At 49.2% G+C, this 26493-nt stretch overlaps 1 protein-coding gene across 1 annotated transcript; it reads left to right on the forward strand.

The window, feature by feature from the left end:
- The first annotated feature begins 296 nt into the window (after positions 1-296).
- aqp1a.1 (aquaporin 1a (Colton blood group), tandem duplicate 1) lies at positions 297-25999 on the forward strand. The gene is made up of 4 exons (XM_078231048.1): positions 297-958; positions 15623-15787; positions 23165-23245; positions 25739-25999. Exons 1-4 carry the CDS (start codon positions 590-592, stop codon positions 25916-25918), a joined length of 795 nt encoding a protein of 264 aa, XP_078087174.1. The 5' UTR covers positions 297-589; the 3' UTR covers positions 25919-25999.
- Positions 26000-26493: the final 494 nt, after the last annotated feature.

The raw sequence follows: 26493 nt of genomic DNA on the forward strand, positions 1-26493 counted from the left end.
CCAGCACGTCTTTCGGACTGTGGGAGGAAACTGGAGCACCCGGAGGAAACCCACGCAGACACGGGGAGATTCCACACAGACAGTGACCCAAGCCGGGAAGGTTTACATTAACACTGCAATGAAGTTACTGTGAAATTCCCCTAGTCGCCACACTCTGGCGCCTGTTCGGGTACACTGAGGGAGAATTTAGCACCGCCGATGCACCCTAACCAGCACATCTTTCAGACTGTGGGAGGAAACCGGAGCATCCGGAGGAAACCCACGCAGACACGGGGAGAAGTTAAAGTTTAATTATTAGTGTCACAAGTAAGCTTACATTAACACTGCAACGAAGTTACTGTGAAAATCCTCTAGTTTGTAAATCTCTTCCCTTTCCAAACAGCAGCTGTCAAAGTCAGGGGCTGAAAGGTTTAACATTGCAGGGCAGCGTTTTGAAAGCACCTCCTTCTCCCACCCACTCGACTGACAAAAGGGAACTCCACTATAAAAACTTTGGAAGTTTGTATTCTCTGCTAACTTGACTTGTCCGTCTCCACTCGCTGCAGTCTCTCACCCAGGCGCACACACACAGCTGTAGAGATATTGCAACATGGTCAGGGAGGTGCAGTGTAAGTCTTTCTGGAGAGCTGCCCTGGCTGAGTTTCTGGGAATGACTGTCTTCATTTTCCTGAGCATCGGTTCGGCCACCAAGTGGACACCCAGCGGCTTCCCCGCGGACCTGGTGCAGATCGCCCTGACCTTCGGGCTCTCCATCGCCACCCTCGCCCAGTGCGTGGGCCACATCAGCGGGGCGCACCTCAACCCCGCCGTCACCCTGGGGCTGCTGCTGGGCTGCCGGATCAGCCTGCTCCGGGCAATGGTCTACATCATCTCCCAGCTGCTGGGAGCGCTGGCTGCCAGCGCCATCCTGCTGGGAATCACCCCCAAATCCAGGAACGGCACCCTGGGGGTCAACGCTGTGAGTAATCCCTCCGCACCCCCAGAAAGGGCAAACATCAGGGTGCTGGGGTGGGTGGGGTGTCATTAGAGTGTTGGGGATTGGGTGGGAGTGTCATTAGCGTGCTGGGGATTGGGTGGGGGTGTCATTAGCATGCTGGGGATTGGGTGGGGGTGTCATTAGCGTGCTGGGGATTGGGTGGGGGTGTCATTAGATTGTTGGGGATTGGGTGGGGGTGTCATTAGGATGCTGGGGATTGGGTGGGGGTGTCATTAGCGTGCTGGGGATTGGGTGGGGGTGTCATTAGGGTGCTGGGGATTGGGTGGGGGTGTCATTAGGGTGCTGGGGATTGGGTGGGGGTGTCATTAGCGTGCTGGGGATTGGGTGGGGGTGTCGTTAGATTGTTGGGGATTGGGTGGGGGTGTCATTAGGGTGCTGGGGATTGGGTGGGGGTGTCATTAGGGTGCTGGGGATTGGGTGGGGGTGTCATTAGCGTGCTGGGGATTGGGTGGGGGTGTCATTAGATTGTTGGGGATTGGGTGGGGGTGTCATTAGGGTGCTGGGGATTGGGTGGGGGTGTCATTAGCGTGCTGGGGATTGGGTGGGGGTGTCATTAGGATGCTGGGGACGGGATGGAGGTGTCATTAGGGTGCTGGGGATTGGGTGGGGTTGTCATTAGAGTGCTGGGGATTGGGTGGGGGTGTCAATATGGTGCTGGGGATTGGGTGGGGGTGTCATTAGGGTGCTGGGGATTGGGTGTGGGTGTCATTAGGGTGCTGGGGATTGGATGGGGGTGTCATTAGGGTGCTGGGGATTGGGTGGTGCTGTATTTAAGGTGCTGGGGTTTGGATGGGGTGTATTTTAGGTGCTGGGGTGGTGTTATTAAGGTGCTGTGAGGGCGGTGTATTTAAGGTGCTGGGGATTGGATGGGGGTGTATTTTAGGTGCTGGGGTGGTGTTATTAAGGTGCTGTGAGGGCGGTGTATTTAAGGTGCTGGGGTGGGCTATCAATGGGTGCAATATTATAATGGGTGCAAGTCATAAGTTTAAAAAAAAACAAACACCTCTGAAGTCACTGTGTATCCCTTCAACCTGTGGACCCCACAGAGAACCCCAGTTAGTCTCACACCCGGGGAGGGGTCTAAGGAGGGGATTTGTCACTGAGAGACTATCAGCTGTATCATTGTAGCTCTATGATCAGATTTGAAAGGTGGATAGGATGAAGGGTGAGCCTTTTAAATTGATCACATCGATAACTAGCAAAAGACTCAAAATTCTTTAATTAACTTATAACAATCGTTTTTGCAAACGTTGTATGAACAAATCCATACTCTCTCTCTCTACACACACACATATATATATATATATATATATATTTAAGAGTGTGTAACAGCAGTGTGTCAAGGAGCTGTGATCTTATCCAGTTGTCAGTACCGCTTGCAACATCAATTGGCAGAATGAGGCTGGATAAGGAGGAGACCATTCGGCTCATTCTGCCCCTTCTCCTGCCCCTTGCACCAGAGCTTTGTCAATCCTCTTCTTTGATAAGCGATTTGTAACTGTGATCTTAATCCTCTTGATTGCGAACACAATGCCTTTACAGTCTGTGGGTGAGATGGAGCTATATTAGTTAATTTGGCATTTATTAGTTTTGTATAAATGTTAGAAAAAAGTCGCTCGAAGTTAAATATATAAAGCGCTGAAGTTAAACATCATTCTGTATTCAGCCACCACTATCTACGAGTTAACAAACAGCCCTTAACCTCAGCATGGGTTTAATATTTAATGATCTGGGATATATTTTCCCTGGTTAAAGGTGCTCTGCTCTGTACCTCTGCAGTGTTTATCTAAACAATTCATGCTTATTTGTGAAGTCTATCTGTGTAAATAGTTTAAATTGGTGTCTCTATGTTATCACTCAGGTTTAACTGTTCTTTATCTGGAGAAAAATAAATAAGACATCATCAAATTAATCATCAAATATGATCACAAGCTGTTTGTCCCGAGGCGCCCTGAAAATCAAATCACCTCAGACCCAACTAACTATTAAAAAATGGATATAGATCATTCAAACTCGGGCTATTCCCTCGCTTGAACCTTTGGGATTGTGTGTAATATTCACACACGATTGGTTCAGACAACACAACCTTCCCTGAACCTTTGAGATTTTCACAGAATCTCCCTCACTAAAACTTTGAAGACAACTAAAGGTGCTTGGGATTTCGAAACTCGCGTTGTTATCTGAAGCGTGCATGCGCGTGTTAGTATTTGTACATTTTTTGCGTGTATCTTAGTATTTGTATATTTTGTGTTCGTGTGTTAATTTATATTAATATTTGTATATTGTGTGTGTCTATGAGTATATGTATATTTTGTGTGTGTGTGTTTATTTATCAGTATTTGTATATTTTGTGTGTGTATGTTAGTATTTGTATATTGTGTGTGTGTATATGAGTATATGTATATTGTGTGTGTGTGCGTGTGTGCCTTTATGTATATTGGGAAATTACTGAGTTCAGTCCCCTCCCAAAGACTGTGTCGGTGCGGTCAGTGTCCCCTCAGTGACTCATTGCTCAGAACTTGTATCATCACAGCAGCTCACACACACAGCACATGGAGATGTGAGCTGCTCACACAGATTGGATCTGCGGATAGGATTCTCGGCCGTTTCCTTATCTGATATTTGGATTGACCTTTGATCGATTCTCCAATTGTCCATTCTCCTCAAGATCCTAGTGCTGTCAGCCAGACAGATCCACCCGGGAACAGAGGGACATTTAGCCCGGGTCAGTCACATAGGCGGCCATTCGGACCATCGTGTCTGCAACGGCTCCCCAAACGAGCTTCCTGGTTTAGTGCCATTCCCCTGCCTTTCCCCATTCCCCTGCCCTTTCCCAAATCCCCTCCCCTTTCCCCAATCCCCTCCCCTTTCCCCATACCCCTGCCTTTTCCCCATTCCTCAGCCTGTCCCCATTTCCCTGCCCTTTCCCCCATGCCCTTGCCTTTCCCCATTCCCCTACCTTTCCCATTCCCCTGCCCATTCCCCATTCCCCTGCCCTTTTCCCCACTCCCCTCCCCTTTCTCCATCCCCCTGCCTTTCCCATTTCCCTGCCCTTTCCCCATTCCCCTCCTCTTTCCCCATACCCCTGCCTTTTCCCCATTCCTCAGCCTGTCCCCATTTCCCTGCCCTTTCCCCACATGCCCTTGCCTTTCCCCATTCCCCTGCCTTTCCCCATTCCCCTGCCTTTCCCCATTCCCCTGCCCATTCCCCATTCCCCTGCCCTTTTCCCCACTCCCCTCCCCTTTCCCCATCCTCCTGCCTTTCCCATTTCCCTGCCCTTTCCCCATTCCCTTCCCCTTTCCCCATACCCCTGCCTGTTCCCCATTCCTCAGCCTGTCCCCATTTCCCTGCCCTTTCCCCCATGCCCTTGCCTTTCCCCATTCCCCTGCCCTTTCCCCATTCTCCTGCCTATTCCCCATTCCTCTGCCCATTCCCCATTCCCCTGCCCTTTCCCCCACTACCCTTCCCTTTCCCCATCCCCCTGCCTTTCCCCATTCCCTTGCTCTTTCCCCATTCCGCTCCCCTTTCCCCATTCCCCTGTCTTCCCCATTCCCCTCCCCTTTCCCTATTCCCCTGCCTTTCTCCTGATCTACTCTGTCCAGCCCCCTCATGATTTTGAACATCTCTATCAAATCTCCTCTTAGCCTTCTTCTCCCCAAGGAGAACAATCTCAACCTCTCCAATCTATCCTCATCACGTAATCCTTAAAAGTGGATGGAATGGTGACACAGTGGTTAGCACTGCTGCCTCACAGCACCAGGGACCCAGGTTCGATTCCCGGCTTGGGTCACTGTCTGTGTGGAGTCTGCACGTTCTCCCCGTGTCTGCGTGGGTTTCCTCCGGGTGCTCTGGTTTCCTCCCACAGTTCGAAAGACGTGCTGGTTAGGTGCATTGGCCAGTCTAAATTCTCCCTCAGTGTAACCGAACAGGCGCTGGAGTGTGGCGACTAGGGGACTTTCACTGTAACTGCATTGTGGTGTTAATGCAAGCTGACTTCTGACACTAAGAAATAAACTTAAACTGAAGTTTCTCATCCCTGGAACCATTCCTGTAATCCTCTCCTGCACTCTCTCCAATGCGTTCACATCTTCCCTATAGTGTGGCTCCCAGAACTGTACACAGTATTCCAGCTGAGGTCTAACCAGTGTCTTGTATAAATTCAGCATAACCTCCTTGCTCTTGTACTCTCTGCCTCTATTAATACAGCCCAGAATACTACACGCTTTATTAACTGCTTTCTCTGCCTGTCCTGCCATCTTCAATGATCTACACATATACACCCAGCTCCCTCTGCTCCTGCAGCCCTTTTAGAATTTTACCCTTTATTTTATATTGTCTCTCCATGTTCTTCCTTCCAAAATGCATCACCTCACACTCCTCCACATTAAACTTCATCTGCCACTTATCCTGAATCTGTTCCGATAGTCAATGAGCTAATGGCTGTTCTGCAACTAACTCCAGAAACCCCACTTTTGCCCCTTACCCCAAATACCCAAATCCCTACAGTGCAGAAGAGGCCATTCAGCCCATCGAGTCTGCGCTGACTCTCTGACCCAGTATCTTACCCAATCCCTCTTCCCTTCCCTATCCCCATAACCTCACACATTTAGCATGGCCAATCCACTTAACCTGCACATCTTTGGACACTAAGAGGCAATTTAGCATGGCCAATCCACCTAACCTGCACATCTTTGGACACTAAGGGGCAATTTAGCATGGCCAATCCACCTAACCTGCACATCTTTGGACACTAAGGGGCAATTTAGCATGGCCAATCCACCTAACAGGCACATCTTTGGATTGTGGGAGGAAACCGGAGCACCCGGAGGAAACCCATGCAGACACGAGGAGAATGTGCAAACTCCGCACAGACAGTCATCTGAGGCTGGAATCGAACCCGGGTCCCTGGCGCTGTGGGGCAGCAGTGCCAACCACTGTGCCAGACTAAAATCTATCAATCGCCCATTTAAAATTAAATATCGATCTGCCATTTGCAGATGAAGAGTTCCAAGCTTGTGCAACCTTTTGCTTTGTATGTTTTTAGAGCTGTTTTTCTAGTGACCCCTGAAGGGCCAGGTATTTTGTTTAAATGCTCCCTCCCAGTCCGAGATGCCTGAGCTGACATGAATAGTTTTCTGTGCTTACCATACCTGTTTCCCATATTCACCTGAAAACTTTGATCAAATCTAATAAATACCAGCATTTAGTGCCCTTATTTGTGCAATTGCAGCTTATAATTTAACCCTTGATGTTCTGCTATCTTTCTGGTGAATCTGCATTCTCTCCAAGGTGCTGTGTTCTGATGTAGGCGGCACGGTGGCGCAGTGGTTAGCACTGCTGCCTCTCAGCGCCAGGGACCCGGGTTCAATTCCAGCCTCGGGTCACTGTCTGTGTGCAGTTTGCACATTCTCCCCGTGTCTGCGTGGGCTTCCTCCGGTTTCCTCCCACAGTCCAAAGGTTGATTGACCATGATAAATTGCCCCTTAGTGTCAGGGGGATTAGCAGGGTAAATACGTGGGGCTATGGGGATAGGGGTTGGATGGGATTGTGGTCAGTGCAGACTCAATGGGCCGAATGGCCTCCTCCTGTCATGTAGGGATTCTATGATATGCTCACATTGCTCCAGGTATAGTTGGGCCATGATTTTCTATTACAGAAGCCTGATTTCCAGGATGTGTTGCAGACTGTTTTTACAAATGAATATCAAAGTGAAGCAGGCGTGGATGGGGGTGTAAACATAAAAACTAGAAGCAGGACTAGGCCATTCGGCCCTTCAAGCCTGCTCCCCCATTCATCTTGATCATGGCTGGTCATCGAATTCAATATCCTGATCCCCCCCCTTCCCCCCATATCCCTTGATCCCTTTAGCCCCAAGAGCTATATCTAATTTTTTCTTGAAATCACACTACATTTTGGCCTCAACTACATTCCATGATAGTGAATTCCAAACATTCACCAACCTTTGGGTAAGAAATTTCTCCTCACCTCAGTTCTAAAAGGTTTACCCATTATCCTCAAACAATGAGCCCTAGTTCTGGACTCTCCCACCATCGGGAACATTCTTTCTGAATCTATCCTGTCTAACCCTGTTAGAATTTTATAAGTTTCTATGAGATCCCCTCTCACTCTTCTAAACTCCAGTGAATATAATCCTAACTGACTTAGTCTCTCCTCATATGACAGACCTGCCATCCCAGTAATCAGCCTGGTAAACCTTCACTGCACTCCCTCTATAGCAAGAGCATCCTTCCTCCTGGCTAACGGACAGGACTTGTGCTGAATGTTAGCACCCTGCTTGGAAAGAATAAAGATCAAAGAACAGTACAGAACAGGAACAGGCCCTTCAGCCCTCCAAGCCTGTGCCAATCATGATGCCTGCCTAAACTAAAACCATATGTGATTATGGAGTCCGTATCCTTCCAGTCCCACCCTATTTAAGGAGAGGTGATGGTCTAGTGGTATTATCGCTGGACTATTAATCCAGAAACTCAGCTAATGTTCTGGGGGCCCGGGTTCGAATCCCGCCATGGCAGATGGTGGAATTTGAATTCAATAAAAATATCTGGAATTAAGAATCTACTGCTGACCATGAAACCATTGTCAATTGTCGGAAAAACCTATCTGGTTCACTAATGTCCTTTAGGGAAGGAAATCTGCCATCCTTGCCTGGTCTGGCCTACATGTGACTCCAGAGCCATAGCAATGTGGTTGACTCTCAATTGCCCTCCAAGGGCAATTAGGGATGGGCAATAAATGCTGGCCAGCCAGCAACATCCATGTCTCATGAAAGAATAAAAAAAAATTCATGTATTTGTTGAGTTAACATAGAACATAGAACATAGAACATTACAGCGCAGAACAGGCCCTTCGGCCCACGATGTTGCACCGACCAGTTAAAAAAAAACTGTGACCCTCCAACCTAAACCAATTTCTTTTCGTCCATGAACCTATCTACGGATCTCTTAAACGCCCCCAAACTAGGCGCATTTACTACTGATGCTGGCAGGGCATTCCAATCCCTCACCACCCTCTGGGTAAAGAACCTACCCCTGACATCGGTTCTATAACTACCCCCCCTCAATTTAAAGCCATGCCCCCTCGTGCTGGATTTCTCCATCAGAGGAAAAAGGCTATCACTATCCACCCTATCTAAACCTCTAATCATCTTATATGTTTCAATAAGATCCCCTCTTAGCCGCCGCCTTTCCAGCGAAAACAATCCCAAATCCCTCAGCCTCTCCTCATAGGATCTCCCCTCCATACCAGGCAACATCCTGGTAAACCTCCTCTGCACCCTCTCCAAAGCCTCCACATCCTTCCTGTAATGTGGGGACCAGAACTGCACACAGTACTCCAAGTGCGGCCGCACCAGAGTTGTGTACAGTTGCAACATAACGCTACGACTCCTAAATTCAATCCCCCTACCAATAAACGCCAAGACACCATATGCCTTCTTAACAACCTTATCTACTTGATTCCCAACTTTCAGGGATCTATGCACACATACACCTAGATCCCTCTGCTCCTCCACACTATTCAAAGTCCTCCCGTTAGCCCTATACTCAACACATCTGTTATTCCTACCAAAGTGAATTACCTCACACTTCTCCGCATTAAACTCCATCCGCCACCTCTCGGCCCAACTTTGCAACCTGTCTAAGTCTTCCTGCAAACTACGACACCCTTCCTCACTGTCTACCACACCACCGACTTTGGTGTCATCAGCAAATTTGCTAATCCACCCAACTATACCCTCATCCAGATCATTAATAAATATTACAAACAGCAGTGGCCCCAAAACAGATCCCTGAGGTACACCACTTGTAACCGCACTCCATGATGAATATTTACTATCAACCACCACCCTCTGTTTCCTATCCGCTAGCCAATTCCTGATCCAATTTCCTAGATCACCCCCAATCCCATACATCTGCATTTTCTGCAGAAGCCTACCATGGTGAACCTTATCAAACGCCTTACTAAAATCCATATATACCACGTCCACTGCCTTGCCCCCATCCACCTCCTTGGTCACTTTCTCAAAAAACTCAATAAGGTTAGTAAGGCACGACCTACCTGCCACAAAACCATGCTGACTATCACCTATCAATTCATTACTCTCCAAATAACTATAAATCCTATCCCTTATAATTTTTTCCAACATCTTGCCGACAACAGAAGTGAGACTCACCGGTCTATAATTCCCGGGGAAGTCTCTGTTCCCCTTCTTAAACAATGGGACAACATTCGCTAACCTCCAATCTTCTGGTACTATACCAGAGGCCAACGACGACCTGAAGATCAGAGCCAGAGGCTCTGCAATCACTTCTCTTGCCTCCCAGAGAATCCTTGGATAAATCCCATCCGGACCAGGGGATTTATCTATTTTCAGACCCTCCAGAATATCCTGCACATCCTCCTTATCAACTGTAATACTGTCTATTCTACTCCCTTGCAACCCAGTGTCCTCCTCAGCTATATTCATGTCCCCTTGCGTGAACACCGAAGAGAAATATTGGTTCAATGCTTCACCAATCTCCTCCGGTTCCACACATAACTTCCCTCTGCCATCTATAACTGGCCCTAAACTTGCCCTAACCAACCTTCTGTTCTTGACATACCTATAGAACGCCTTAGGATTCTCTTTAACCCTATCCGCCAAAGTCTTCTCATGTCCCCTTTTAGCCCTTCTAAGCTCGCTCTTCAACTCCCTCTTAGCCAATCTAAAGCTTTCTAGTGCACTACCCGAGTGCTCACGTCTCATCCGAACATAAGCCTCCTTTTTCTTTTTAACCAACAAAGAAACTTTTTTGGTGCACCACGGTTCCCTAGCCCTACCAATTCCTCCTTGCCTGACAGGGACATACCTATCACAGACTCGCAGTAGCTGCTCCTTGAAAAAACTCCACATGTCGGACGTTCCCAGTCCCTGTAATCTCCTAGTCCAACCTATGTTTCCTAATTCTCTCCTAATAGCCTCATAATTACCCTTCCCCCAGCTAAAACCACTGGCCCGAGGTTCATGCCTATCCCTTTCCATCACTAAGGTGAACGTAACCGAATTGTGGTCACTATCACCAAAATGCACACCAACTTCCAAGTCTAGCACCTGGTCTGGCTCATTTCCCAGCACCAGATCCAATATAGCCTCACCTCTAGTTGGCCTGTCTACATACTGAGTCAAAAAACCTTCCTGCACGCTTTGAACAAAAACTGACCCCTCTAACGAGCTAGAGCTATAACAATTCCAGTCAATATTAGTCAAGTTAAAATCCCCCATAACAATTGCCCTATTACTTTCACTCCTAAGCAGGATTGACTCCGCAATCCTTTCCTCAACCTCTCTAGAACTTTTAGGAGGTCTATAAAAGACTCCCAACAGGGTGACCTCTCCTCTCCTATTTCTAATCTCCGCCCATACTACCTCAACAGATAAGTCCTCATCAAACCTCCTCTCTGACACTGTGATACAATCTCTGACCAATAATGCTACCCCTCCCCCTCTTCTACCTCCTTCCCTACTTCGACTAAAACATTTGAACCCCGGGACCTGCAGCATCCATTCCTGCCCCTGCTCTATCCATGTCTCTGAAATAGCCACAACATCGAAGTCCCAGGTACTGATCCACGCTGCAAGTTCACCCACTTTATTGCGAATACTCCTGGCATTGAAGTATACACATTTCAAACCCTGCTCCACCCCACCTCTGCAATGCCGTGCATTGCAGTCCCCATCCATGCATCCCTCACTTTCAGCCCCACTACTCAGGATCCCTCCCCCCCCCCGAATCAGTTTAAACCTCCCTGCATGGCCTTAGCAAATTTACCCCCAGGATATTGGTCCCCTTCTGATTAAGGTGTAGACCATCCTTCTCATAGAGGTCACACCTTCCCCAGTACGAGCCCCAATTGCTTAAGTACCTGAACCCCTCCCTCCTGCACCATCCCCTCAGCCATGAATTCAAACCTTCCCTCTCCCTATTCCTCTCTAAACTATCCCGTGGTACAGGCAAGAGTCCAGAGATAACCACTCTGTCAGTCTTGGCCTTTAGTTTCCACCCCAACTCCATAAATCCCTGCCTAATATCCCCTTCCCCTATCCTCCCTATGTCGTGTGTCCCCACATGTACAATAACTTGTGGTTTATCTCCCTCCCCCCTTAAATGTGCGGGTTAGGTTGATTGGCCTTGCTAAATTGCCCCTTAATGTCAGGGGATTAGAAGGGTAAATACGTGAGGTTACGGGGATCGGGCCTGGTGGGATTGTGGTCGGTGCAGACTCAATGGGCTGAATGGCCTTCTTCTGTCATGTTTGTGGGAGCTTGCTGTGCACACTTTGACTGCCCTGCCTCTACATGACAACTGTGACTACATTGGTTGTAAAGTGTTTGGAGATGAAGTCCTGAGGTGATGGTGAGGGTACAATCTCTCCCATCTCTATCTGCCCTCCATTTACGAGGGTAGTTGAAAGTCAATCACATTACTGTAGTTCTGAAGTGCAGAGCCGACATGCACAGAGATGTGAAACCCCGGCGCCCCCCCACCACCCCCCAACACCCCCCCACCCCCCACCCCCAACACCCCCCCACCCCCCCAACACCCCCCCACCACCCCTCCCCCAACACCCCCCCAACACCCCCCCACCACCCCTCCCCCAACACCCCCCCACCCCCCACCCCCCAACACCCCCCCCACCCCAACACCCCCCCACCACCCCTCCCCAACACCCTCCCACCCCCCCACCCCCAACACCCCCCCCACCCCCAACACCCCCCACCCCCCCACCCCCCCCCAACAAACCCCCCAACACCCCCCACCCCCTCCCCCCACCCCCAACACCCCCCACCCCACCCCCCACCCACCGGACACCCATTCGATTTTTCTTTTACCAATGGGTGCCACCCTTCTCCTTTAGTTTTCTTTTGTTGTTGTTGTGTTTACTTTGGCTTCACCTCCAGGACCAGTTGATTCTCCGACGGGAATAGTTGGAAACCGCAGTCCAGAACGTTTGGTCTTTCAGAGACTCCAGGGCTATGGGGGGTGGGGGGGGGGGGGGAGGGCGGGAAAATGAAGTGGAGGTAGAAGGTCAGCCATGATCGTGCTGGAACAGCATGGCAGGCTTGATGGGCTGAGCGGCCTACTCCTCCTCCTGATCTTCAACAACCTAGGGTCTCAAGTCCATTCTTGAAAGTAGGAGAGGTGATGGCCTAGTGGTATTATTGCTAGACTATTAATCCAGAAACTCAGCTAAAGTTCTGGGAACCCGGGTTCGAATCCCACCACGGCAGATGGTGGAATTTGAATTCATTAAAAAATATCTGGAATTAAGAATCTACTGATGACCATGAAACCACTTTCAATTGTCGGAAAAATCCATCTGATTTACTAATGTCCTTTAGGGAAGGATATCTGCCATCCTTATCCGGTCTGGCCTACATGTGACTCCAGAGCCACAAAGCCCTCTGAAATAGATATAGAGATATAGAATCCCTACAGTGCAGAAGGCGACCATTCAGCCCATCGAGTCTGCACCGACCACAATCCCACCCAGGCCCTGATCTCGTAACCTCACATATTTACCCTAGCTAATCTCCCTGACACAAAGGGGCAATTTAGCATGGCCAGTCCGCACATCTTTGGAGTGTGGGAGGAAACCGGAGCACCCGGAGGAAACCCACGCAGACATGGGGAGAACGTGCAAACTCCAGACAGACAGTGAGCCGAAGCCGGAATTGAACCCGGGTCCCTGGCGCTGTGAGGCAGCAGTGCTAACCACCGTGCCACCGGGCACAGCGACTGAGCAAGCCACCCAGCTCAAGGGCAACTAGGAATGGGCAACAGATGGTGGGCCAGCCGCGATGCCCATGTGTCACGAATGAATAAAATAAGGTTAAGAGTAAAAGTCTAAAATCCTTCACTTATGAAGCTCAGGGTATAAAGTTCACTCGCAGGTGGAGAGGATGTTTCTATCAAAACCTGCAATTATAACAGCTCTGTGCTAGCAATAAACTACTTGTGAAATCTTGCGAAGTTTGTTGGTTCCTATAAACCCATTAAACTAACCATATGATCCTTGCAGTTTATTTGGGAGAGTTAGCAATGAAAGGTGATTTTACCCTTTGTGTTTCCTCCTAATGTTGTGGATATTATTTTTTGTCCCGTTGCACAGCATCTAGTCCTCGGTCAGTGAATCTAATCTGGCGGGGGGTGGGGGGGGGGGGGGGGGGGGGGGGGGGGGGGGGGGGGTGGGGGGCGGCGGTGGTGCTAGGGTAGAAGCAGGAGCCGGAGTGGGGGGGGGTGGGGGGCAACGGTATTATGGATTGAATTTGGCCACAGGGTTGTGTTATCGTTGGTTCAACCAGCGTTTAAAATTCATGACCGGAAAAATGGTTTAATTGGAAAGACAACAACACTAAGCTTAGTTTGCACGAACTACAGTTGTGATTTAAAAAAAAAATTAACTAGAAGTTTCTTTGGATTCAAAGTCACTCTGCATGTGACGCTCTTTATATCCCCACATTAAAGTCAATAAAACCAAGCTAACAGTCTCGGAAGATTTATGGTTTTGTGCGTGACGCACCCCCTGTAACAAGCACTTAAGTGGCAAGAGAGGGGAACCTGGTTTGGATGTTCCCCTTCAAGCCTCTCACTATCCTGATGTGGAAATATATTGGCTGTTCCTTCACTGTCGCTGGGTCAAAATTCTGTAACTCCTTCCCTAACAGCACTGTGGGTGTACCTACACCACATAGACTGCAGCGATTCAAGAAGGCAGCTCACCACCACCTTCTCAAGGGGCAATTAGGGATGGGCAATAAATGCTGGCCAACCAGCGGCGCCCATGTCCCATAAATGAATTAAAAAATTGAAGAACGTCACCTCATGAACCCCAAAACTCATGAACCCTGGGTAATTTTTAAAATTAACCTTCTTGTCTTTCAGACAGAACTAAGCGATCCCACAGCCAACGGATCAGATCTAAGTTCTGCATTCCCGCCACATTCAGCTGTGAATCATAGGGGTGGCACGGTGGCACAGTGATTAGCACTGCTGCCTCACAGTGCCAGGGGCCCAGGTTCGATTCCCGGCTTGGATCACTGTCCGTGCGGAGTCTGCATGTTCTCCCCGTGTCTGCGTGGGTTTCCTCCGGGTTCTCTGGTTTCCTCACACACTCCAAAGATGTGTGGGTTAGGTGGATTGGCCATGCTAAATTGCCCCTTTGTGTCAGGGGGACTAGCTAGGGGAAATGCATGGGGTTATGGGGATAGGGCAGAGGGTCAGTACTGAGGGAGTACCGTACTGTCAAAGGGTCAGTACTGAGGGAGTGATGTACTGTCGGAGGGTCAGTACTGAGGGAGTGCTGCACTGTCAGGGTCAGTACTGAGGGAGTGCCGCACTGTCAGAGGGTCAGTGCTGAGAGAGCGCTGCACTGTCAGAGGTTCAGTACTGAGGGAGTGCTGCACTGTCAGAGGGTCAGTACTGAGGGAGTGCAGCACTGTCAGAGGGTCAGTACTGAGGGAGTGCCGCACTGTCAGAGGGTCAGTACTGAGGGAGTGCCGCACTGTCAGAGGGTCAGTACTGAGGGAGTGCTGTACTGTCAGAGGGTCAGTACTGAGGGAGTGCCGCACTGTCAGAGGGTCAGTACTGAGGGAGTGCCGCACTGTCAGAGGATCAGTACTGAGGGAGTGCCGCACTGTCAGAGGGTCAGTACTGAGGGAGTGCTGTACTGTCAGAGGGTCAGTACTGAGGGAGTGCCGCACTGTCAGAGGGTCAGTACTGAGGGAGTGCCGCACTGTCAGAGGGTCAGTACTGAGGGAGTGCCGCACTGTCAGAGGGTCAGTACTGAAGGAGTGCCGCACTGTCAGAGGGTCAGTACTGAGGGAGTGCTGCACTGTCAGAGGGTCAGTACTGAGGGAGCGCCGCATTGTCGGAGGGTCAGTGCTGAGGGAGTGCCGCACAGTCAGAGGGCCAGTACTGAGGGAGTGCCGCACTGTCAGAGGGTCAGTACTGAGGGAGTGCTGCACTGTCAGAGGGTCAGTACTGAGGGAGTGCTGCACTGTCAGAGGGTCAGTACTGAGGGAGCGCCGCATTGTCGGAGGGTCAGTGCTGAGGGAGTGCCGCACAGTCAGAGGGCCAGTACTGAGGGAGTGCCGCACTGTCAGAGGGTCAGTACTGAGGGAGTGCTGCACTGTCAGAGGGTCAGTACTGAGGGAGTGCTGCACTGTCAGAGGGTCAGTACTGAGGGAGTGCCGCACTGTCAGAGGGTCAGTACTGAGGGAGTGCCGCACTGTCAGAGGGTCAGTACTGAGGGAGTGCTGCACTGTCAGAGAGTCAGTACTGAGGGAGTGCTGCACTGTCAGAGGATCAGTACTGAGGGAGTGCTGCACTGTCAGAGGATCAGTACTGAGGGAGTGCCGCACTGTCAGAGGGTCAGTACTGAGGGAGTGCCGCACTGTCAGAGGGTCAGTACTTAGGGAGTGCCGCACTGTCAGAGGGTCAGTACTAAGGGTTCAGTTAGACAGGGAAGGGATTGAGAAAGGTAATAATGATTCCTGATAAGCGGGCTTGTTGGGTCCATTTCCTTCCTGTGTGGCATTTTCTAATCATTCTTCTTCCTGTGTTTCAGCTGGGAGAGGGTGTTACCCCAGGGCAGGGTCTGGGAGTTGAAATCATCATCACCTTCCAGCTCGTTCTGTGTGTCTTTGCAACGACTGACAAGCGAAGGTCGGATCTCTCTGGCTCAGGCCCTCTCGCCATCGGACTATCGGTCGTCATTGGTCACTTAATGGCGGTGAGTGAAACCGGCGGAAACATCTGGCTGGAGTTAGCAAAACATTCCAAGACTGTGTTTCACTGGTCAACAACCTTCCAGCCAATAGTCTCACCCGAGTTGTCCCATAAAGGGGACCAGCAGAGTGGAAGATTCCAGATGGTTCCAGGCTTATCCAACATGGAAGGCCATTCTGGCCCTCCAGGCCTCTGCTGTCACTCTGAAGGAGCTACCCAATCATTCCTTGCTTCTTCCGCACACCTTCCAAATCTACCTCTGGATCTACCTATCCAATTTGCTTTAAAAAAATTACGGACCGGGGACATGGGAGCATAGGATTTAGGAGCAGGAGTAGGCCATTCAGCCCTTCGAGCCAGCCCCATCTTTCAATATGATCTGAGTGTGGTCTTAAGTCCACCTTGTCACCTGCCACCCCCCCCCCCCCCCCCCCTTCCTCCCCCATAACCCTTGACTCCCTTGAACAGGATTTTCCGGCCGCATTCACCCCAAGTCTGGAAAATCCCACCCGAGGTCAACAGACCTTTGCATGGTCCGTGTCCCCTCCTGCTACGATTCCCGTGGCGGTAGAGACGGGAGAATTCCGCTCGAAAATCTGTCTAACCCTGTCTGGAATCAATTTAAGGACCCAATCTTCACTATGATTGAATCTGCTTCCACCAACTTTTCCAGGCAATCTCTCCGGATCTCACTGGATTAAAAAGCCTCCTTATTGTAATTTATCCTTGGGGAAGGGAGTGGGGGGGGGAGAGGGAGTCCGGGCAACTTGAATGTTTGTTGTCCACCTTCAGTTTTACCGAGAGGGGAGTTTTGGACATTGCCCTTTGAACTGCTGCAGCCCATGTGGTGAGGGTGTTACCCACAATGCTGTTCATGGGGGGAGTCCAGTGCCGATGAAGGAATGGTGTGTGCGGAGGATGTGGAAGGACCAACATGATTGCTGGTCTTGTCCATCTTGGTCCCTCAGGTCAGGGGATGGGGGAGGTGCTGTTCAAACGTCCCTGGGAGGCCGTGCATTCTGAACCTGAAAAGGTGATGAGGGGCGGCACGGCGGCACAGCGGTCAGCACTGCTGCCTCACAGCGCCAGGGACCCGGGTTCAAATCCCGGCTTGGGTCACTGTCTGTGTGGAGTCTGCACGTTCTCCCCGTGTCTGCATGGGTTTCCTCCGGGTGCTCCGGTTTCCTCCCATAGTCCGAAAGATGTACGGGTTCAGTGGATTGGCCGTGCTAAATTGTCCCTTAGGGGGACTGGCTAGGGTAAATGCATGGAGTTATGGGGATAGGGTCTGGGTGGGATTGTGATGGATGCAGATTCGATGGGCCGAATGGCCTCCCTCTGCACTGCAGGATTCTATGATTCTGTGCTGCATTTTGGGAGGACCAACAAGACCAGGGAATATGCAATGAACGGCAGTACACTAGGAAGTACAGAGGACCAGAGGGACCTTAGGGTGCATGTCCAAAGATCCCTGAAGGTAGCAGGACAGCTAGCTAAGGTGGTTAAGAAGGCAAATGGGATACTTGCCTTTATTAGCCCAGGCATAGAATGCAAGATCAGCGAGGTTGTGATGGAGCTGTATAAAACGCTGGTTAGGTCACAGCTAGAGTATTGTGTGCAGTTCTGGTCACCACACTAGAGGAAGGATGTGATTGCACTGGAGAAGGTACAGAGGAGATTCACCAGGATGCTGCCCGGGCTGGATTGTCTCAGCTATGAAGAGAGGCTGGTTAGGCAGGAGTTGTTTTCCTTAGAGCGGAGAAGGCTGAGGGGGGACCTGATTGAGGTGTACAGAATTATGAGAGACACAGATAGGGTGGATAGGAAGAAACTTTTCGCTTAGTAGCGGGGTCAGTAACCAGGGGGTGTAAATTTAAGAGAAGGGGCAGGAGATTTAGTGGGGATTTGAGGAAAGACTTTTTCACCCAGAGGGTGGTGGGAATCTGGAATCTCACTGCCTGAAATGGGTGTAGAGGCAAGAACCCTCACAACATTTAAGAAGTATTTCGATGAGCACTGGAAACACCATAGCACACAAGGCTACGGACCAAGTGCTGGAAACTGGGATTAGAATAGATGGGGGTTTGATAGAGTGCAGATATGATGGGCTGAAGGGCCTCTTTCTGTGCTGTAAAACTCTATGGCCGAAACCCTATCACCTCGCCCTCCCCAGAATGGAAATTTCCGTTGGCCTCAGGTGGGATTTTACGATCTTGCCCGAGCGGGGCTGTAAAACCCCACCTTGTGGCTCTATGGCTGCTGTCACAGCACAGTGGTGATGGCAGTATCTACTGGGGAATTAATCATAGGTAAAAAAAGGAATGAGGTCCTAAAAGCAGAATACAGGGAGCTAGGAAGAAAGTTAAGAAAGTGGACCTCAAAGGTAGTGATCTCAGGATTACTACCGGTGCCACGTGCTAGTCAGAGTAGAAATGAGAGGATATATCAGATAAATACGTGGCTGAAGAGATGGTGTCAGGGGGAGGGTTTCAGATTCCTGGGGCATTGGGACCGGTTCTGGGGGAGGTGGGACTTGTACAAATTGGACGGGTTACACCTGGGCAGGACTGGGACTGATGTCCTAGGGGGACTGTTTGCTAGAGCGGTTGGGGAGGGTTTAAACTAATAGGCCAGGGGGATGGGAACCTATGTAAGGAGTCCGAGAAGGAGGGAGCAAGGACACAATACGGGGAGAAGGTTCCAACCACATCAAAAATCAGGAAAAATGTTAGAAGGAAGGAGAACTCAGGAGATGTTATTAATGGAAGTGTTAGAATTCAAAAAGAAGGTACAAAAACTAGCATAAGGGCACTTTATCTGAATGCTCGTAGCATTCGAAACAAGCTAAATGAGTTGGCGACACAAATCATTGCAAACGAGTATGATTTGGTGGCCATTACAGAGACATGGTTGCAGGATGGTCACGACTGGGAGTTAAATATCCAGGGGTATCAGACTGTTCAGAGGGACGGACAGGAAGGTAAGGGAGGTGGTGTAGCTCTGATATTTAAGGATGACATCAGGGCAGCAGTGAGAGATGATATAGGTTCTATGGAAAAAAAGGTTGAATCCACTTGGGTGGAAATTAGAAATAGTAAGGAGAAAAAGTCACTGATAGGCGTAGTCTACAGGCCACCAAATAATGACATCATGGTGGAGCAAGAAATAAACAAAGAAATAACTGATGCATGTAAAACTGGTTCAGCAATTATCATGGGGGATTTTAATCTACATGTCAATTGGTCAAACCAGGTCGGTCAAGGCAGTCTTGAGGAGCGGTTCATAGAATGTATCCGCGATAGCTTCCTTGAACAGTATGTAATGGAACCGACAAGGGAGCAAGCTATCCTAGATCTGGTCCTGTGTAATGAGACAGGAATAATTAATGATCTTACAGTTAGGGATCCTCTTGGAAGAAGCGATCACAGTATGGTTGAATTTAAAATACAGATGGAGGATGAGAAGATAAAATCCAATACCAGTGTCTTGTGCTTAAACAAAGGAGACTATAAAGGGATGAGGGAGGAGTTGGCTAAGGTAAACTGGGAGCAAAAACTTTATGGTGGGACAATTGAGGGACAGTGGAGGACCTTCAAAGTGATCTTTCACAGTGCTCAGCAAAAGTATATACCAGTGATAAGGATGGACTGTAGAAAAAGGGATAATCAGCCATGGATATCTAAGGAAATAAAGGAGGGTATCAAATTGAAAGAAAATGCATACAAAGTGGCAAAGATTAGTGGGAAACTAGAGGATTGGGAAATCTTTAAAGGTCAGCAGAAAGCCATGAAAAAAGCTATAAAGAAAAGTAAGGTGGATTATGAGAGTAAACTAGCTCAGAATATAAAAACAGATAGCAAAAGTTTCTACAAATATATAAAACAAAAAAGAGTGGCAAAAGTAAACATTGGTCCTTTAGAGAATGAGAAGGGGGATGTAATAACTGGAAATGAGAAAATGGCTGAGGCATTGAACAGGTATTTTGTGTCGGTCTTCACAATGGAAGACACAAATAACATGCCAAAAATTGATGACAGGAAGGCTATGGCAGCTGAGAACCTAGAAACTATCATTATCACGAAAGAGGTAGTGTTGGGCAAGTTAATGGGGCTAAAGGTAGACAAGTCTCCTGGTCCTGATGGAATGCATCCCAGGATACTAAAAGAGATGGCGGGAGAAATAGCAAATGCATTAATGGTAATTTACCAAAATTCGCTGGACTCTGGGGTGGTTCCCGCAGATTGGAAAACAGCAAATGTTTAAAAAAGGAGATAGACAAAGGGCGGGTAACTATAGGCCAGTTAGCTTAACTTCTGTAGTAGGGAAAATGCTTGAATCTATCATCAAGGAAGAAATAGCAAGACATCTGGATATAAATTGTCCCATTGGTAAGACGCAGCATGGGTTCATGAAGGGCAGGTCATGTTTGACTAATTTGGTGGAATTCTTTGAGAACATTACATGTGCAGTGGACAATGGGGAATCTGTGGATGTGGTGTATCTGGATTTCCAGAAGGCATTTGACAAGGTGCCACACCAAAGGCTGCTACATAAGATAAAGGTGCACGGTGTTACGGGTAATGTATTAGCATGGATAGAGGATTGGTTAACTAAAAGAAAGCAAAGAGTGGGGGTAAATGGGTGTTTTTCTGGTTGGAGATCAGTGACGAGTGGTGTGCCTCAGGGATCAGTTTTGGAACCGCAATTGTTTACGATTTTCATAGATGATTTAGAGTTGGGGACCAAGTGTAGTGTGTCAAAATTCGCAGATGACACTAAGATGTGTGGCAGAACAAAGTATGCAGAGGACGCTGAAAGTCTGCAAAGGGATATAGATAGTCTAAGCGAGTGGGCGAGGGTCTGGCAGATGGAGTACAATGTTGGTAAATGTGAGGTCATCCATTTTGGTAAGAATAACAGTAAAATGGACTAGTATTTAAATGGTTAAAAATTGCAGCATGCTGCTGTGCAGAGGGACCTGGGTGTCCTTGTGCAGGAATCTCAAGGAGTTGGTTTGCAGGTGCAGCAGATAATTAAGGCAGCAAATGGAATTTTGTCCTTCTTTGCTAGAGGGATGGAGTTTAAAAACAGCGAGGTTATGTTGCAGCTGTATAAGGTTCTGGTGAGGCCACACCTGGAGTACTGTGTACAGTTTTGGTCTCCTTACTTGAGAAAGGATATACTGGCACTGGAGGGGGTACAGAGAAGTTTCACTAGGTTGATTCCGGAGTTGAGAGGGTTGAGAGGGTTGGCTTATGAGGAGAGACTGAGTAGACTGGGGCTATACTCATTGAAATTCAGAAGAATGAGGGGAGATCTTATAGAAACATATAAGATTATGAAGGGAATAGATAAGATAGAAGCAGGGAAGTTGTTTCCACTGGTGGGTGAAACTAGAACTAGGGGGCATAGCCTCAAAATAAGGGGAAGCAGATTTAGGACTGAGTTGAGGAGGAACTTCTTCACCCAAAGGGTTGTGAATCTGTGAAATTCCCTGCCCAGTGAAGCAGTTGAGGCTACCTCATTGAATGTTTTTAAGGCAAGGATAGATAAATGTTTGAACAGTAAAGGAATTAAGGGTTATGGTGAGCGGGCGGGTAAGTGGAGCTGAGTCCACAAAAAGATCAGCCATGATCTTATTGAGTGGCGGAGCAGGCTCGAGGGGCCAGATGGCCTACTCCTGCTCCTAGTTCTTATGTTCTTGTGAATTTTGTCTTACCATGAAATAACGTCATTGAGAGCATGTATGGACAAGAGCTGTGAATCTGCAATAAAAACAGCAAATGCTGGATAAACCCAACATCTGCGGAGAGAGAAACAGAGATAACGTTTCGAGTCTGTATGATGCTTCTTTCAGATGAGGCTGAAATAGGAAGTACATTGCATTTTTATCCAGAGAATGGTTAGGCGTCTGTGCAGAGTCTGCACGTTCTCCCCGTTTCTGCGTGGGTTTCCTCCGGATGCTCCGGTTTCCTCCCACAGTTCAAAGATATGCAAGTTCGGTGGATTGGCCATGTTAAATTGCCCCTTCGTGTCCAATATTGTGTAGGCTGGGTGGATTAGCCATGCTACATTGCCCTTTAGTATCCAATATTGTGTAGAGTAAATGGATTAGCCATGCTAAATTGTCCCTTAGTGTCCAACGATGTGTAGGTTAGGTGGATTGGCCATGCTAAATTGCCCCTTAGTGTCCAACGATGTGTAGGTTAGGTGGATTGGCCATGCTAAATTGTCCCTTGGTGTCCAAAGATGTGTAGGCTAGGTGGATTGGCCAGGCTAAATTGTCTCTTAGTGTCCAAAGGTGTGCAGGTTAGGTGGATTAGCTATGGTAAGTGTGTCGGGTTCAGGGGATAGGACAGGGGAGAGGGCCTGGGTAAGATGCTCTGTCAGAGAGCCAGTGCCGACTCAATGGGTAGGGATCCTATGGTTCTGATAGCTGATAGCAGTTGGTGTGGTCAGGTGATGGAGGCTGTGTTTATGTGTGGTATAACACTAGGGGGAGCACTTTCTGCACATGTGCAGACAACCCTGTCAGAGTTCGTGAAGTGATTTGATTTATTATTGTCACATGTATTGGGATACAGTGAAAAGTATCGTTTCTTCAGCACTACACAGACAAAGCATACCGTTCATAGAGAAGGAAAGGAGAGAGTGCAGAATGTAGTGTTACAGTCATAGCTAGGGTGTAGAGAAAGATCAGCTTAATGCAGGGTAGGTCCATTCAAAAGTCTGACGGCAGCAGGGAAGAAGCTGTTCTTGAGTCGGTTGGTACGTGACCTCAGACTTTGTATCTTTTTCCCGATAGAAGAAGGTGGAAGAGAGAATGTCCGGGGTGCGTGGGGGTCCTTAATTATGCTGGCTGCTTTGCCGAGGCAGCGGGAAGTGTAGACAGAGTCAATGGATGGGAGGCTGGTTTGCGTGATGGATTGGGCTACATTCACGACCTTTTGTAGTTCCTTGCGGTCTTGGGCAGAGCAGGAGCCATACCAAGCTGTGATACAACCAGAAAGAATGCTTTCTATGGTGCACCAGAGTCAGTGAAGTCAGTGTCAGCTTCATGCTGGGTGGCTGTCTTTCCCACACACAAACTCCTAGTTTCGGTGGATAATCCTCAGGAGTTCCCCAGCGTAGTCATTGCTCCAACTCAATGCTGTCTTAAAAACTGTTAACTAAGATCCTGAGGGGGACCTGACAGGGGCGGATGCCGAGAGAGTGTCCCCCTCATGGGGGAGTGTCGATCCAGGGGGCGCAGGTTGAAAATAAGAGGTCTTGCACTGAAGACTCGGAGGAGAAATTTCTTCTCTCTGAGAGTTGTAGTCTCTGTTCTTACCTCTCTGAGGAAACATTTGCTGATCTCCGTATTGTTACTGTCTCTTCTTAGATCGGCTTCACCGGATGTGGGATGAATCCAGCCCGGTCTTTTGGGCCGGCTGCTGTTACCGGCAACTTCAAGGATCACTGGGTGAGTTGGTGCCTGTCAAAACAAGAAGCTATTGGATCAAATGTGCCACTGGGCCCGGGTGCTGTGGGGAGGGGAGGGACATGAGTAAATGTGGGGGATGGGGGGAGGGACGTGAGTGGATGGGGGAATGGGGGGGGGATATGAGTGAATGGGGGATGGGGGGGGGGATGTGAGTAGATGGGGGATGGGGTGGGGGATGTGAGTGGATGGGGGATGGGGGGGGGATGTGAGTGGATGGGGGGGGGGGATGCGGTGGGGGGGGGGGGGGGCACCAGGAATTGGGCGGATACTGGGAGAAACACCAACCCTTTCAGCAACACCCACATTCTTTCTTTTTACTCATTCGTCGGACAGGGGTGTCGCTGGCTGGGCCAGCATTTATTAGACCATCACACATTGGAGCAGAATTAGGCCACTCGGCCCATCGAGTCTGTTCTGCCATTCAATCATGGCTGATATTTTTCTCATCCCCATTCTCCTGCCTTTTCCCCATAACCCCTGATCCCCTTATTAATCAAGAACCTATCTATCTCTGTCTTAAAGACACTCAATGACCCGGCCTCCACAGCCTTCTGCGGCAAATAGTTCCACAGATTCACCACTCTCTGGCTGAAGAAATTCCTCCTCATCTCTGTTTTAAAGGATCGTCCCTTTCGCCTGAGGTTGTGCCCTCTGGTTCTAGTTTCTCCTACTAGTGGAATCATCCTCTCCACGTCTACTCTATCCAGGCCTTGCAGAATCCTGTAAGTTTCAATAAGAACTCCCCCTCATCCTTCTGAACTCCAATGAGTACAGACCCAGAGTCCTCAACTGTTCCTCATACGACAAGCTCTTCATTCCAGGGTTCATTCTTGTGAAGCTCCTCTGGACCCTTTCCAAGGCCGGCACATCCTTCCTTAGATACGGGGCCCAAAACTGCTCACAATACTCCAAATGGGGTCTGACCAGAGCCTTATACAGCCTCAGGAGTACATCCCTGCTCTTGTATTCTAGCCCCTCTCGACATGAATGCCAACATTGCATTTGCCTTCCTAACTGCCGACTGAACCTGCACGTTAACCTTAAGAGAATCTTGGACAATGACTCCCAATTCCCTTTGTGTTTCTGATTTCCTATTGCACATCCCTAATTGCCCTTGGAGGGCAGTTAAGAGTCAATCACATTGCTGTGGCTCTGAAGAGACATGTAGGCCAGACCGGGTAAGGACGGTAAACGTAGGGGAGTCTAAAACTAGAGGGCATAGGTTTTAGGTGAGAGGGGAGAGATACAAAAGTGTCCAGAGGGGCAATGTTTTCACACAGAGGGTGGTGAGTGTCTGGAACAAGCTGCCAGAGGTAGTAATAGAGGCGGGTACAATTTTGTCTTTTAAAAAGCCTTCAGATAGTTACATGGGTAAGATGGGTAGAGAGGGATATGGGCCAAATGCGGGCAACTGGGACGAGCTTAGTGGTAAACACTGGGCGGCATGGACAATTTAGGCCAAAGGGCCTGTTTCCATGCTGTAAACCTCTATGACTCTATGACTCTATCCAATATGTTCATGCCCAAAGCACTCACATCTACTCAATCAGCATCCATGTTACACCCATGCCCAGTGTCAATGCCTCACCCTCACTGTTGTATCCCGCTCTCCCCGGCCACCTGCCAATACCTTCACCTCTTCCCCGTCTCTCAAAAGAACAAAGAAAATTACAGCACAGGAACATGCCCTACAGCTCTCCAAGCCTGCACCAACCATGCTGCCCGACTTAACTAAAACCCCCTACCCTTCCGGGGACCATATCCCTCTATTCCCATCCTATTCATGTACTTGTCAAGACGCCCCTTAAAAGTCACTACGGTATCCGCTTCCACTACCTCCCCCGGCAGCGAGTTCCAGGCACCCACCACCCTCTGTGTAAAAAATCTGCCTCGTACATCTCCTTTAAATCTTGCCCCTCGCACCATAAACCTGTGCCCCCGAGTAATTGACTCTTCCACCCTGGGGAAAAGCTTCTGACTATCCACTCTGTCCATGCCCCTCATAATCTTGTAGACCTCTATCAGGTCGTCCCTCAACCTCCGTCGTTCCAGTGAGAACAAACCAAGTTTCTCCAACCTCTCTTCATAGCTAATGCCCTCCATACCAGGCAACATCCTGGTAAATCTTTTCTGTACCCTCTCCAAAGCCTCCACATCCTTCTGGTAGTGTGGCGACCAGAATTGAACACTATATTCCAAGTGCGGCCTAACTAAGGCTCTATAAAGCTGCAACATGACTTGCCAATTTTTAAAGTCAATGCCCCAGCCGATGAAGGCAAGCATGCCGTCTGCCTTCTTGACTACCTTCTCCACCTGCGTTGCCACTTTCAGTGACCTGTGTATCTGTACACCCAGATCCCTCTGCCTATCAATACTCTTAAGGGTTCTGCCATTTACATTTATTAACCAGCTCCTGGGAAGGAATCTCCCCGTTCTCCCGCTAATTCCTGTGTCATTTATTTTTCCCGCCAGTTGTACTGGGTGGGCCCCATCGTCGGGGGATTTGCCGCCGCGTTGATCTACGACTTCCTGCTGACCTCAAACTGCTGTAACATGTCTGAGCGGCTCAAGGTGCTGACCAACGGGCAGGTGGAAGAGTATGACGTGGAAGGAGAGGAGGACAGCGCCAGGATAGAGATGAAGCCAAAGTAAACACAACAAAAAGAAAAAAGAAAAATAAAGGAGAAGGATGGCACCCATTGAGAAAAGAAAAATCGAATGGGTGTCCGGTGGTGGGGGGGTGGGGGGGGAAGGGGCGGTGGGGGGAGGGGCAGGGGTGAAGGTGGGGGGAGGGGAGGGGAGGGGCGCCGGATTTTCTCATCTCTGTGCACGTCGGCTCCGCACTTTGCCGGGTGGGAAATGTTGGGATCATGGAGGCAGTGTCGGAAGACCCACCCTCTTCCTCCACTTTCAAACCTCATGGAGCCTGAAATCTAGGCCGTCTCCCCCCTTGGCCGTACTGACGGGGGAGGGGGCAGGGGTGCTACACTGCCGAGAGCGCTGTCTTTCAAATGAGACTTCAAACCCGGGCCCCGATTCCACTGCGGTTCAATCCGACTTGTTTCGGTCGTGCGTTTTTAAGTTTGTTTCTTTCTCGTAACCCAGAACGTGGGTCTGGATCCTCGGCCTAGCTCACTCTACAACCAGAACCCTTCTCGAATTTCAACTTTACCTCACGTCCCAGACAGCAGGATTTGCCTTCGTTTAGCACCTATCTGATGGCTTTA

Source organism: Mustelus asterias, chromosome 2 (genome assembly GCF_964213995.1).
Source record: "Mustelus asterias chromosome 2, sMusAst1.hap1.1, whole genome shotgun sequence".
Taxonomy (NCBI): Eukaryota; Metazoa; Chordata; class Chondrichthyes; order Carcharhiniformes; family Triakidae; genus Mustelus; species Mustelus asterias.